The 12,362-nt window shown below is 38.6% G+C and overlaps 1 protein-coding gene across 4 annotated transcripts; it reads left to right on the forward strand.

Annotated features, from left to right (window-relative positions):
- Positions 1-1,562: 1,562 nt before the first annotated feature.
- Positions 1,563-5,309, forward strand: LOC112200794 (anaphase-promoting complex subunit 13). 4 transcript variants are annotated; one of them, XM_040517891.1, is made up of 4 exons: positions 1,563-1,684; positions 3,675-3,811; positions 3,912-3,965; positions 4,418-5,309. In XM_040517891.1, the coding sequence occupies exons 2-4, from the start codon at positions 3,736-3,738 to the stop codon at positions 4,477-4,479; spliced, it is 192 nt and encodes a 63-aa protein (XP_040373825.1). In that variant the 5' UTR covers positions 1,563-1,684; positions 3,675-3,735; the 3' UTR covers positions 4,480-5,309. The 4 variants fall into 4 exon arrangements, with proteins under 4 accessions (XP_040373825.1, XP_040373822.1, XP_040373823.1 ...); XM_040517888.1 differs by lacking the exon at positions 4,418-5,309 and adding an exon at positions 4,116-4,411; XM_040517889.1 differs by lacking the exon at positions 4,418-5,309 and adding an exon at positions 4,116-4,411 and having other exon boundaries at positions 1,577-1,683; positions 3,669-3,811.
- The last annotated feature ends 7,053 nt before the right edge of the window (positions 5,310-12,362 follow it).

Below are 12,362 nucleotides of genomic sequence, written 5' to 3' on the forward strand. Positions count from 1 at the left end.
ACGAAGTTACATAACACGGGAATGACCGGTGGTGGACAAGAATTCCCCACTCTCCTCCCTAAAACCTAAACCAGTTACGGGTCCGTCACCATAAATGACTTCCATGAGCTGAAAGAGCCCAACCCCTAACCACCAATACCGCCCAACGACTCGGGCTACCGAGAATCCCGAGAATATCGATTCCACCTCATAGACAACCGCTAAAACAACCAACGCCCTTTTCCACACCGTGTCCCAAAAATGCCAGACCACGTGCAAGGATCGCTCGTCAGCACATTGACCATAAGACAAAACCAACAATAAACCAATTCGTCCCCAGGAAAAACACCACATCCATGGCACCTCAATTTGACCCAACCCTAGCTCAACAGAGTAGGGACATGCTAAAAACCAGAAAAACCTAACCAAACCCCTAATTGAAATCTTGACCAAGAAAACTACTTTAAACAAAATCAAAAACCAGCCGCCGCGACCATCTTCCTCCTCTTCAGATGACCCGCCTGCAGACCACCCCCATAAATCCTTCCCGTCGAACTCGCACCGCCGGAAAAACTCCAACCACGCAGCAAGCCACACCAACCTCAACTTTTGTCGGCCAGATCCAGGCGTAAAGCCAGATCTCGATGAGCCCACACCGAGAATCAGAGAGAAACTCGCCGTGCCTTGTCGCCCGGCTTCGTCCTTCCGCCTGAAAGTTCGACACCCTTGTACTCTCCTTCGATCGACCAACCCCGGAGATATAGTCAGCGCTGTACGATCCATGGAAAACCGCCGCCACGATCCAGCCTCTGACCACTTGCTCCAAGCCTGCGTCGATCGCCAACCATCCATCCTGCCCGCCTGCACCGCCGCCTGAGAGGGACGAAAAATCATACACGACCAAGAAGGTCGAACCGGATACCAAAAATTGGAACCCCAAGCCCCCACAATCCCGTCCGGCAACATCCTCCACTCATCGATGAGGCCTGGACCTATGGTCGATGCTGGGACGCCGCCGGACAGGCAACAGTCGCTTCTGTGCGTTTCCAAAACCCTAATTTTCGTCCCTCTATTCTCGGAGCTCTTTTTCCGAAATTCTTCTATACCATAAGTTCACAGTCTGTAGAAAATTATTTTTAGAGTATACAGTAACTTGATCTTGATGGGCCGACTACGAGTGTGTTATTATGTATTATTTAATTGCCCTCTTAACAACGTTTTTATGAATTGACACCTTGATCAAAACTTCGAGAAAATTTATAGTTATAGTCATTATAATTGAACTAAATAAATAAATTCAATTCCTGATTATTTTTAAAAAAATCTGTCAATGAAGTGGCTTACTTATTTGCCTCCCATGCTTTAAATAATAGTTATAGCCAAACTGAGTTTGTAAGTTGAGTTGTAACAGCTCCAAATACCATTCGAAACAATACTAATCATTTTATTTTATTTTTTATCACGGTGGTAGAGGAAAATCAGATATTATAGTCATTAATTGATTTAATGAAATTATTTTAAAAGAAAAAAAAAAGAATAATCACTTTTTTAATATATATATAAATATACAACTGAACTGGGGTGCAACTGCTCAGTCATCCATCTCTTCCCTTGTGATGGTCAGAGATGGACTCGACAGTTGTGCCGTCGTCTTATTTTCACAATTGAAGCAGCGGGATTCCGTGGGTCGTTCGCGTTTCTTAAGGTTTGCTTCCTCTTTCTCTCTACATTTACACTTCTATGAGATTCTTACTTGACTTGACTTGTCTAATCTCAACTTGGTTTACTAACCAAGGCCAAGGATGATTCTTGGTCTTTTTTTTTTTCCTCTGAAAATTATAATGAAGTAAGTGGTAAACCTCTAAAACATTGGGGACGCTATCCGGTACCCGCTACGGTACTCGGATCGAGGTATTCAAGAATTGAGTGTTTAAGCTATTAACCCTTCATTTCTGTTAAAATCTCTCTGTTTTGAGTATCAAATGGCATTCATTTATGGGCATTGGGTGTTTAAGATCCACTCAAGCACTTGATACAGTAGCCTATAGCGTTAACCATTCTGGCAAAAGTCCCAAATCAATAAAGAATGATGCATGGGGTTTTAGAGTCTTCAAAGATCAAGTTTTTGGACTAGCAATATGGTCCTCTTGTCTTGTTGATGATAGGTTTAGCCTTAGAGTTTTGGTAAGTATCAATCTTGCATATCATTAAAAAGAGAGATTAATGGGAGGAGCAGTTCACAAAAACTTTGAACAAAAGACACTCAGAAGAGATAGTGAGTTCAAAGAGCCTCCCTTTGTTTTGAGATGTTGTTGGCAATAGCAACCCCATGGCGATCAATGGATTCTTTGAGTTTAGGGCGAAATACAGATGAAGAGAAATGAAGAATAAGAAGGCTTTACCTCTGTTTATAAGCTTAGTAGATCTCTTCTCCCCTCTTCTGGACGTTCTCTTTCTTTAAGGAATAATTATTTCTAATGTAGCAACACATAATGGATTTTCCATGCCAAGAATATATGATAAATGAGTCTCCTTTGAGTTTAGAACTGACATAAAGATGATTGGAAATGAAGAATAAAAAGGGTTTACCTCTATTTCTAAGCTTAGTGGATATCTTGTTCTGTACATTCTCCTTTTTTTATGAATAAAGTGTTACCTAATGTTGAGCACCTCACATTCATTCTATTAAGGTTCGACAGTGAGCTTCGTTAGCCTCCATTCTCTTTTATTCTAAGATTGAGCTTGTGAGGTGCTCTGAAATTGCAAACAGGCCCTTGTTGTATTCTTCCCTTATCCCAGCTGCATCTCAAAGTCAAAGTGGTGGAAAGGTCAATGGATACTCCATTTGGCGTATTCTGGCTGCTTTGGTTTCTCTTCCCTAACTTAAATATATGTTGGCCGTATGCTCCTTAGCTAATTCCAGAACGAGCTTGAGTAAAAGATGTGATATGGGGTTTTCATATTTTTTAGACTACAATGACCGATCACATTTGGCCACCATAGTGTTTGGACCTACTCAAGATCATAGTTGGGAACTGGAGTTCAAGCGAGAAAGTCAACTTCTGACCTAAAGGAAGGGATATTTCGGCCGGTATCAATTCTCTATATTAACTGCATTGCAGAAATTCAGCACCTCATCTAAGACTTTAAGTCTAGAAATTTTTAGGGGACTTCTGGTTCTCTTCCTCTTTAATTAAATTTGGAATTAGGTACTTCTATTATTTCTGTTTTATAATTGATTAGGGTGTTCAATTTTCTTATCCTCTACTGGTCCTAAACTGTCTCACTCTCTCTTCCTCCTTTGTGAGTTGTAATGAATGAAAAAAGTGCCTTGTAATCTCCCATATTGTCCTCTTTCCTCTTCCCTTTTGTTCTCTATCTCTCATCGTGTCTTGAAAAAATACAGCAACTATAGAGCTTCTTCAGGTTCTAAATTCGTTGAAAGTTTGTATCCATCTTAAGCTCACCACAACCCTAGACAACAAATAACTGTTCTTTGTGTTTGGGTTCTTTATCTTATTAGTTATCATTGTTATTGTTATTGAATGTCATCAGTTCATTGGAGATGCTATTATTAGAAAGCAGCACCTGTGGAACCAATTTTTACTATGTTTTTTTTTGTTCATGCTACAAATTGCGATGCCTATATTTACATTGAAATTATTAATTTGAACAGATGTGTTGCATTTTTCCAGATACAAACGATAAACTTCAAATTGAACAGAATTCTTGATTGGATTTTGGCTTAAAGAAATTATGGCTGAATTAAACCTGGGTATACTAATAGATGTTGTGGATGAAGAATGGATGAAAGACACTCTTCCTGATGACGGTATCAAATTTGCTTTTCCTTTTTGTACCTGCAAATGCATTAAATCAAAAAAGTCTTTATCATGTTACTTCAATTGTTGAAAGTATTTTGTTTGTTGCAGATCTTCCCCTGCCTCCAATGCTGGTTATAAGGACTGATGACACCGAGGATTCAAGTATGTCTTTTACTGCACTATACTTTTTGTTCAAAACAATACCATTACCATCTGGAGAAACATACGTTGAAATTCCATATATATCTGGCCTAGTGGCCTTGTATCCTTTGGAAGCTTTATTAGCTGAAGTATCTTCCTCTTTAAATATAGTCAATACTATAGCAAGTGAAGATATTCTCGTGTTCAGCAACTATAAGGAGAATCACTTTTGGCTTGCTCATTTGAAATATTTCGGAGGGAAATGAATGATAAGAATAGCTTAATTATCATTCTTTTTATTGCCGTGGCGAATGCAATTATGTTGGTTCATCTTCCACTATAAGAAAACATACTCCAAAGGATTGAGAGGGATTTTGGACTTTGAGCACTATTGTTTAATATATTATGCACTTTGGAAAAGATTTTATCATTTTTACTTATTTCTTTTTCCATACTTTTTCTCAAATGTTCAGATCAGGAGACTCGAAAAGTTGAGGGAGATGGTTGGCACGATCTTGCATTAGGTTCTCAATAAATTTTCTTGTCAAGGAATTGTTTAAGCAGGTGCTTCATTCAAAGTACTTGAACTGTTGTTGTATGGATGTGTATATTTTTAATTGGATTATGAATGTCATATAGATTTGTTGGACCTCAGGCTGTGGAGGCTATGTTCCTTTCCTGAAGTTGTTGTGTTAACACTAATTCTGTGAATTTGTGAGCCGCTACTAACTGGTTTTGATGTGGAGGCTAGGTTCCTTTCCTGAAGTTGTTGTGTTAACACTAATTCTGTGAATTTGTGAGCCGCTGCTAACTGGTTTTGTATGTTATCATTTTTCCTTCACTATAATATTTAGTGGCCAAATTTGGAATCTTAGTATTGTTGTTATGCCAGAAGATTTTCCAAAGTGCATAATATATTAAACAATAGTGCTCAAAGTCCAAAATCCCTCTCAATCCTTTGGAGTTTGTTTTCTTATAGTGGAAGATGAACCAACATAATTGCATTCGCCATGGCAATAAAAAGAATGATAATTAAGCTTTATGTGAGGTTGCAGAGCCAATTTAGCTAGCGTGTGAGCTGCTGAATTCGATTCTCTGAGAGCAAGAACAGACGTGGATCCAGGAAGGGACACTTTGAGAGCTACAATTCGTCCAATGCTTGGCAAATCATCCTTACCATACTGAATGGCTCAAACAAGCTTTTGACAATCAGATTCAAGGATGACAGGAGCTAATCTGTGCTCCACCACAAGCTATTGTATTTTCCGACTCCACCTCATTAACGTACAATACATGCAAGAAAACTAATATCCCACCGATGGTATATCTTCGAGCCAAATTATGAATCTGCTAGTTGATTGTGTGTGAATTTCACTAATTTGTGGTATCAAGATAATAGACAATATATTGACGTAGTAATTAATCAAGGTCCAATGATGAGCCACACTTCATACTCTGCGCAAGTGGCCTGTGACTTTATTTTAATTAAGCTTACTCTTGAGATGTTTTGTATAGATGTTTTGTATAGCAATAGTTCTCTTCATTTCTTAAACTGTAATATCAAGCTCGATCAGTAGCTGTAAGAGCTAGTTGTGGAGAAGCTTGATCAGTTGATGGTGAAGCTGTAAATGCACTTTGTTGGTGATGGCTTCTAAATTACGAGAGTCGAGGTCTTTTTCATTGAAAAGTTTGAGCACAGCCCGAATCCTTCCCCATGTAGATACTCTTGAATCAGGGTGGATCAAGACGTGCTGGTGCTTGTATATGAATGAAGCTACAAAGCTGATGAGAGCGAGCACCGAAGCCAATCCGACTATGAGGAATAGGCCCCAAAAGCTGGCAAGGTCAAGACTGATGCCAGAAACTGTTGGTGTACTCAATTCTTGGCATGTGCTTCCCTTCTTGTATTGTTTATTTTCGAACTCTAGTATATTCTCTCTCTCAGTCACACTTCCGACCGCTTAGGAAATATCATGTAGAAGAGGGGAACGTTTTGGAAATACCTGTAAAGTCATCTCAGCAATTAACAAACAACATATAGTGAGGAAATTTTCACACTCCACTTTCAGAATTTTTGACATTAATTTGCACTCCCTGATATATATTTTACCATTTTTACATGTAAAGTGTAGTGTTTGGTATGAAAAGTGTTAAAAATAAGGAGAGAAATCTTACGAATCCAAACCCAACGGTTTTGAAGATGGGTCCTATCATGGTATATTTAGAACAATATTTTCAAGAAAAAGCGTCATCGTAGGCTTTTCATCAACGATGGCAGCAATTCCACCATTTTTACTTCCTCTCGAAAGAGCTTCATCAAATCCTTCCATAGAGCTGAAGCCTCAAGCTTGGAATCGTCAAAACCCAACTGTTTCAAGATACCATACAGATACGCATCTGTTGCGTAGCCAACACTCCCCGTTCCTTAAAATGTCCCTTATAATGGTAACAGTTGGTTGTAATTGTTGGACCGTTAATACTGATGCCAAATTCGCTGTGTAACTTTGTGTCAGCATTAACATAACAAATACCCATATGATCATCACGAATCTTGCCAAGTTAATGATAACTCTTTCACCTGTACAATGTGCAAGGAAACCGTTATTTCAAAGAATACAAGGAGTTACTATATGTACTAGGAGAACTATTGAAATTCATAACTGAAATAAAATTAGAGAGAGGTTACTAGATGATTACTGTGTGCAAAAACCATTGTTGAGAATGAGAACCAGAGGCTAGTGCCAACTTGATGGGAGGGAGTCCCACGGAAGTCTTCATTAATTTGATGTTCAAGAACCCAAACCACAAAACCAATAAAGATGAAGAAACAAGAGGTCGTCAACCGAAGATCCCTTGTAAGAAAACCCATGCATTTCTTTTCTTGGTATCTGTAATTGGCACAACCATTACTATACTAGAATCTGTAGATGGCATTGTAAAGTCCACATATAGAGACTTATTTGCTCGAATCGTTATATCTCCTACTACCGCATCGAAGTTCTGTAAAGTAATATTAATTAAGCTGAATCAGATTATAGAATTCAGATATATCAATATTGAATATACAGAGCAAGTGATATATGGGTTGCAATCAATTAAAGATAGGACAAGAAAACTAGAAAAGTTACCCCATGATGTACTTGATATACCAAATCATTGTCAGTGTCAGCGCTGGTGCCATCAGGCTTGGCAAAAGGAATTAACTCGTAAGCTAATAATTTTGTTGCAGCCTTAAAGACGTCAACGGCATACCCTCTCACTTCTGTTGTGTTAGTATTTGGATCTTTGATGATCGTAAGGAACTCTTTGAATTGAACATTTAGAGGAACACCTATTCTCAACTTCTTGCCGTGAATTGGGATCTCTCATCCCTTCGGCACAGAGCTAGAGTCTCCGGGCCATACAATGGGTTCAAGTTTGGTCTCAGAATAAGTTGAAGGTATGGTTCTATTTGCTGAATTCAATTTGTTCTCAAGACCATTTTTTGTTGTCCAAATCCAATTGCTCTTGCTCCATCGTCATTTATGTTTACCATCTGAAAAGTTGTTGCTTGAAGTAGCCCATGAATGAGATTGTAATGTCCAGCAATGCCTTCGAATCTAGAAACTAGAAAGGCTTGACTAAGTTTTGTACCGTATTTGGAGACCTCAAAACTATGAGGATCGGCTGAGTTCAAGTATTCATTCGTCCTTGGGAAGCCAACGCTTGTAGTTCCAACTTTTTCAATTGCCATGGCTAGTGCAATAGTTGCATCATACGCCTAAAGTCCAAAAAAATCCAATTCAACATCAATATTATTTATTGTTCGGTTGTTTGGTTAGATTCGCCTTTTCCACGGTAGCATTAATTTTTCAAGCAGTATTGTTTTGCAACATATGTTCGTACACCTAATACACCTTTCATGGAATTGATGGATAAGGAGTTCATCAACTGCAAGCTATTAGTTATCCCATTGGTGAATAGCCAAATATAGCCTTGGCTCATCATTCCAATCTGATCTTTTGCTTTGGAAAATATCCTTGTCGCTAGATTGGTCGTCATGTGGACAATAAAGACTCTGGTTTGCATCATCATTAACTTGCGAAGCTCATTGAGAATTCGATCATCATTAATTGATGGGGAAATAACACTTCGGTAGAGAACACGAGCATCAACTTCTAACAAGGCATCTGTTAAATAAGGTATATATGACTCCTCCCCCAAACTCATCATCTATGTAGACGAGCACAACTTGGAGAACGAGCACAACTTGTCTCCATCCAAAAGCTTTTACAATAGCAGTTAGGGCTGTTACTTGAGATGCATCATTTTGTGTAAATTGGAAGAAGTAGGAGCTGCGAAGCGAAGTAGACTTGTCGCAGAAAATGATATAATGGGCACATGAGCTTGCTCTCCGAGATTGATGGTGAACCTTGTTTGCATTGATGTCATTGGCCCCAAGATGGCTTGTACTTGTGCATTCTTTATCTGATCTATAGCTACTTTTTAAAAGAAAAAGACAAATAGGTAATTAGTTTGACATAATGTCATAATTAATCCAAACAGATCCAAAAGGTGAAAGTCCAGATCGCCATTACGCCGGTATATTATACACATTCCAAACTGCAGACACAGCTCTAATTAACTAGGGACATTAATAATCGATTTGTACTGTTAGGGTAAAGGGCTCTAGCCGCTCTAGCGTTGAAGCTGGAAATAATGACAGTCATTGTAGGTAGAACTAGCCGTAGAGCCTTAAGAGGGAAAGTGAATATTGTTAGAAATTTTGTGATTTAAAATTAAAATATATTTTATTTATTTCTTTATTTATTGTGGGGGTTATTTTTAATATTAGCCTATTTAAGGGTGCACGGCTAGAGTTGGAAGGCACAATGTGTAGTTGGAAAGCATGTGTAGTTGGACATATTGTCGGATATGATGGTCGGATACATATGAGGGATATCGTGAGAAGAAAAGACACTCTAGAACATCACCCTATCTACCCAAACTCCTCTTATATATTATACGATATATCTATTTTAAGTATACACTGTCTTGAGTGCACAGGTGATTAAAGTTTAATGCGGCTTCTTAGCTGCATGACAAACCTCAAAGAATTGTTGTATATATCTTGGGAGAAGTTATCATTCAACCATGTGCAGTAAGGGACAATTATTCTCTTAAGACAATATGCTTGCACACCTCAACTCGATAAATTTTTCCTCTATAGAAATCTATATATTATATTTCTTTTTTATTTTATTTTATTTCCTATCTATATCATTGAAAAATAACAAAATATATATTAAGTTTTGTACCGTATTTGGAGACCTCAAAACTTTGAGGATCGGCTGAGTTCAAGGGTTCATTCATCCTTGGGAAGCCAACGCTTGTAGTTCCAACCTTTTCAATTGACATGGCTAGTGCAATAGTTGCATCATACGCCGAAAGTCCAAAAACATCCAATTCAACATTAATATTATATATTGTTCGGTTGTTTTGTTGGATTCGCCTTTTCCACCGTAGCATTAATTTTTCAACCTGTATTGTTTTTGCAACATATGTTTGTACACCTAATACGCCTTGCATGGAATTGATGGATGAGGAGTTCATCAACTGCAAGCTATTAGTTATCCCATTAGTGGATTGCCAAACATAGCCTTCGCTCATCATTCCAATCTCTTTTGCTTTGGAAAATATCCTTGACGTTAGATTGGTCGGCATGTGGACAGAAAAGACTCTGGTTTGCATCATCATTAACTTGCGAAGCAAATTGAGAATTTGATCATCATTAATTGATGGGGAAATAACACTTCGGTAGAGAACACGAGCATCAACTTCTAACAAGGCATCTGTTAAATAAGGTATGACTCCTCGGGAGTGTATTCCATGCACTGTCAGTGCATGGGTACTTGCAATATAAATGGATGTAATTTTTTTGATATTAAAATATATAAAGGAGTGGATTAAATGAGTGACTGTTATTTTTTTAGAGATTAAAATAACCGTCAGTGCACTTGCACTGTCGGTGCGTACAATCCTCTCCAATGACTCCTCTCCCAAACTCATCATCAATGTAGACGAGCACAACTTGTCTGCATCCAAAAGCTTTTACAATAGCAGTTAGGGCTGTTACTTGAGATGCCTCATTTTGTGTGAATTGGAAGAAGTAGGAGCTGCGAAGCGAAGTAGACTTGTCGCAGAAAATGACATAATGGGCACATGAGCTTGCTCTCCGAGATTGATGGCGAACCTTGTTTGGATTGATGTCATTGGCCCCAAGATGGCTTGTACTTGTGCATTCTTTATCAGATCTATAGATAGTTTTTAAAAGAAAAAGACAAATAGGTAATTAGCTTGACATAATGTCATAATTAATCCAAACAGATCCAAAAGGTGAAAGTCCAGATCGCCAAACTGCAGACACAGCTCTAATTAACTAGGGACATTAATTATCGATTTGTAGTGTTAGGGTAAAGGGCTCTAGCCGCTGTAGCATTGGAGCTGGAAATAATGACAGTCATTGTAGGTAAAGCTAGCCATAGAGCCCTAAGAGGGAGAGTGAATATTGTAGGAAATTTTGTGATTTAAAATTAAAATATATTTTATTTATTTCTTTATTTATTGTGGGGGTTATTTTTAATATTATCTTCATTTATCTTCTTTATGATTTTAACTATTTTCTATATTAATATGTAATGATTATTGACCGTTATATGGTTAATGAGGCTATTGATGATCATAGTAAGTATTTTACGTGACCTATTTAATGGTGCATGGCTAGAGTTGGAAGACTCGATGTGTAGTTGGAACGCATGTGTGGTTGGACATATTGTTAGCTGTACGACGAACCTCGAAGAGTTGTTGTATCTTGGGAGAAGTTATCATTCAACTCTGTGCAGTAGGAGACAAATCTTCTCTTAGAACAATATGCTTGCACGCCTCAACTCGATAAATTTTTCCTCTATAGAAATCTATATATTATATTACTTTCTTATTTTATTTTATTTCTGTTGTAGAGAAACTGAATTTGGGAGAAATTTTCTGTGTGTTCTCATTGATAATAGGGGCCTCTTTATATAGAGGATTACAATGCATAGAATCTCAATCATACAAGGAAAGTAATTCTACATTGATTAGGATTCTAGATCCTTCTAATTAAATCCTATTACCACTAGGTCAAGTAACCTAGAGTTTGGGCTAAACACAAATTAGGTTTTCCTTCAACACTCCCCCTTGTGTTGCCTAAACGCGGTGCTTCTCTCGTTGCCTCGTTAAAAACCTTGCCGAGTAACAAAAACCCAGTGGGACAAAAATAACCTCGGTCGAAGGGGAAAAAGAGCACAACACACCCTTCACGATTCGAGACAAACATGTAGATATCTCCCCCTGATGTCTGCACCTCCCCCTGATGAATACAATCATGGGAGTTCAGATAATTTCCGCAAGCCAATCCTTGCCACATGTTTCTCGAATGTGGATTTGGGCAATGACTTAGTAAACAAGTCTGCCACATTGTCCTCAGATCGAACCTAGTTCACTTTGATCTCGAGGAGTGTCTGTTGTTGCCGATTATGCTTGGTGTTGTCGCTTTTGATGTAGCCTTGCCTCATTTGTTCAAAACAAGTAGCATTATCCTAAACGCTTGTAGGCTCATCTGTGGTAGACTTCAAACCACAATTGTTCGAACATGCGTAATTATGGATCCAATCCATATACATTCACGAACCACTTCATGAAGAGCAATGATCTCTGCATTGTTTGAAGATATAGCGACTACGGTCTGTTCTGTAGACCTCCAAGATATCACGGTCTTTTCCCATGGTGAACACTTAACCGGATTGGGAATGACCATTGTGTGGGTCAGAGAGATACCCAACATCAGCAAAACCTTCCAAAACACATGTCGTTTTGGGATGGGGATAGAGAACGCAGGCCAGTGTTGGCGGCGTACCTGGTGTGTGATGGGTCCGAATCCATCATCTCTTTGTACGGATAGAACAAGCCCATATCAATCGTACATCTCAAATATCGAAAGATATCTTTTACACCAATCCAATGGCGTCGCGTTGGCGCAGAGCTATATCTAGCTAACAAGTTCACAACATATGAGATGTCCGATCTTGTGCATTGAGATAAGTACAATAATGCGCCTATTGTACTAAGTAAGGCACTTCTGCCTCTAGCACATCTCCGTCATCATCCTTTTGACGAAGAGGATCCTTTTCAGGATCAAGACTTCGGACGATCATGGGGGTGCTTGAAGGCTTGACCTTGTCAAAATGCCTAAGCATCTATAGACACGATGCTCAAGTTCCAAACTGAGACATAATCGTGTTCTCCCAAAATCCTTCATCTCAAACTCAGATTTCAAGTGTTCAGCGGTTTCTCTTAACTCTTTAAGGGCTTCTAATGAAGATCATGTCCAACATGAACCGC

Source organism: Rosa chinensis, chromosome 4, assembly GCF_002994745.2.
Source record: "Rosa chinensis cultivar Old Blush chromosome 4, RchiOBHm-V2, whole genome shotgun sequence".
In the NCBI taxonomy this organism is placed as follows: domain Eukaryota; kingdom Viridiplantae; phylum Streptophyta; class Magnoliopsida; order Rosales; family Rosaceae; genus Rosa; species Rosa chinensis.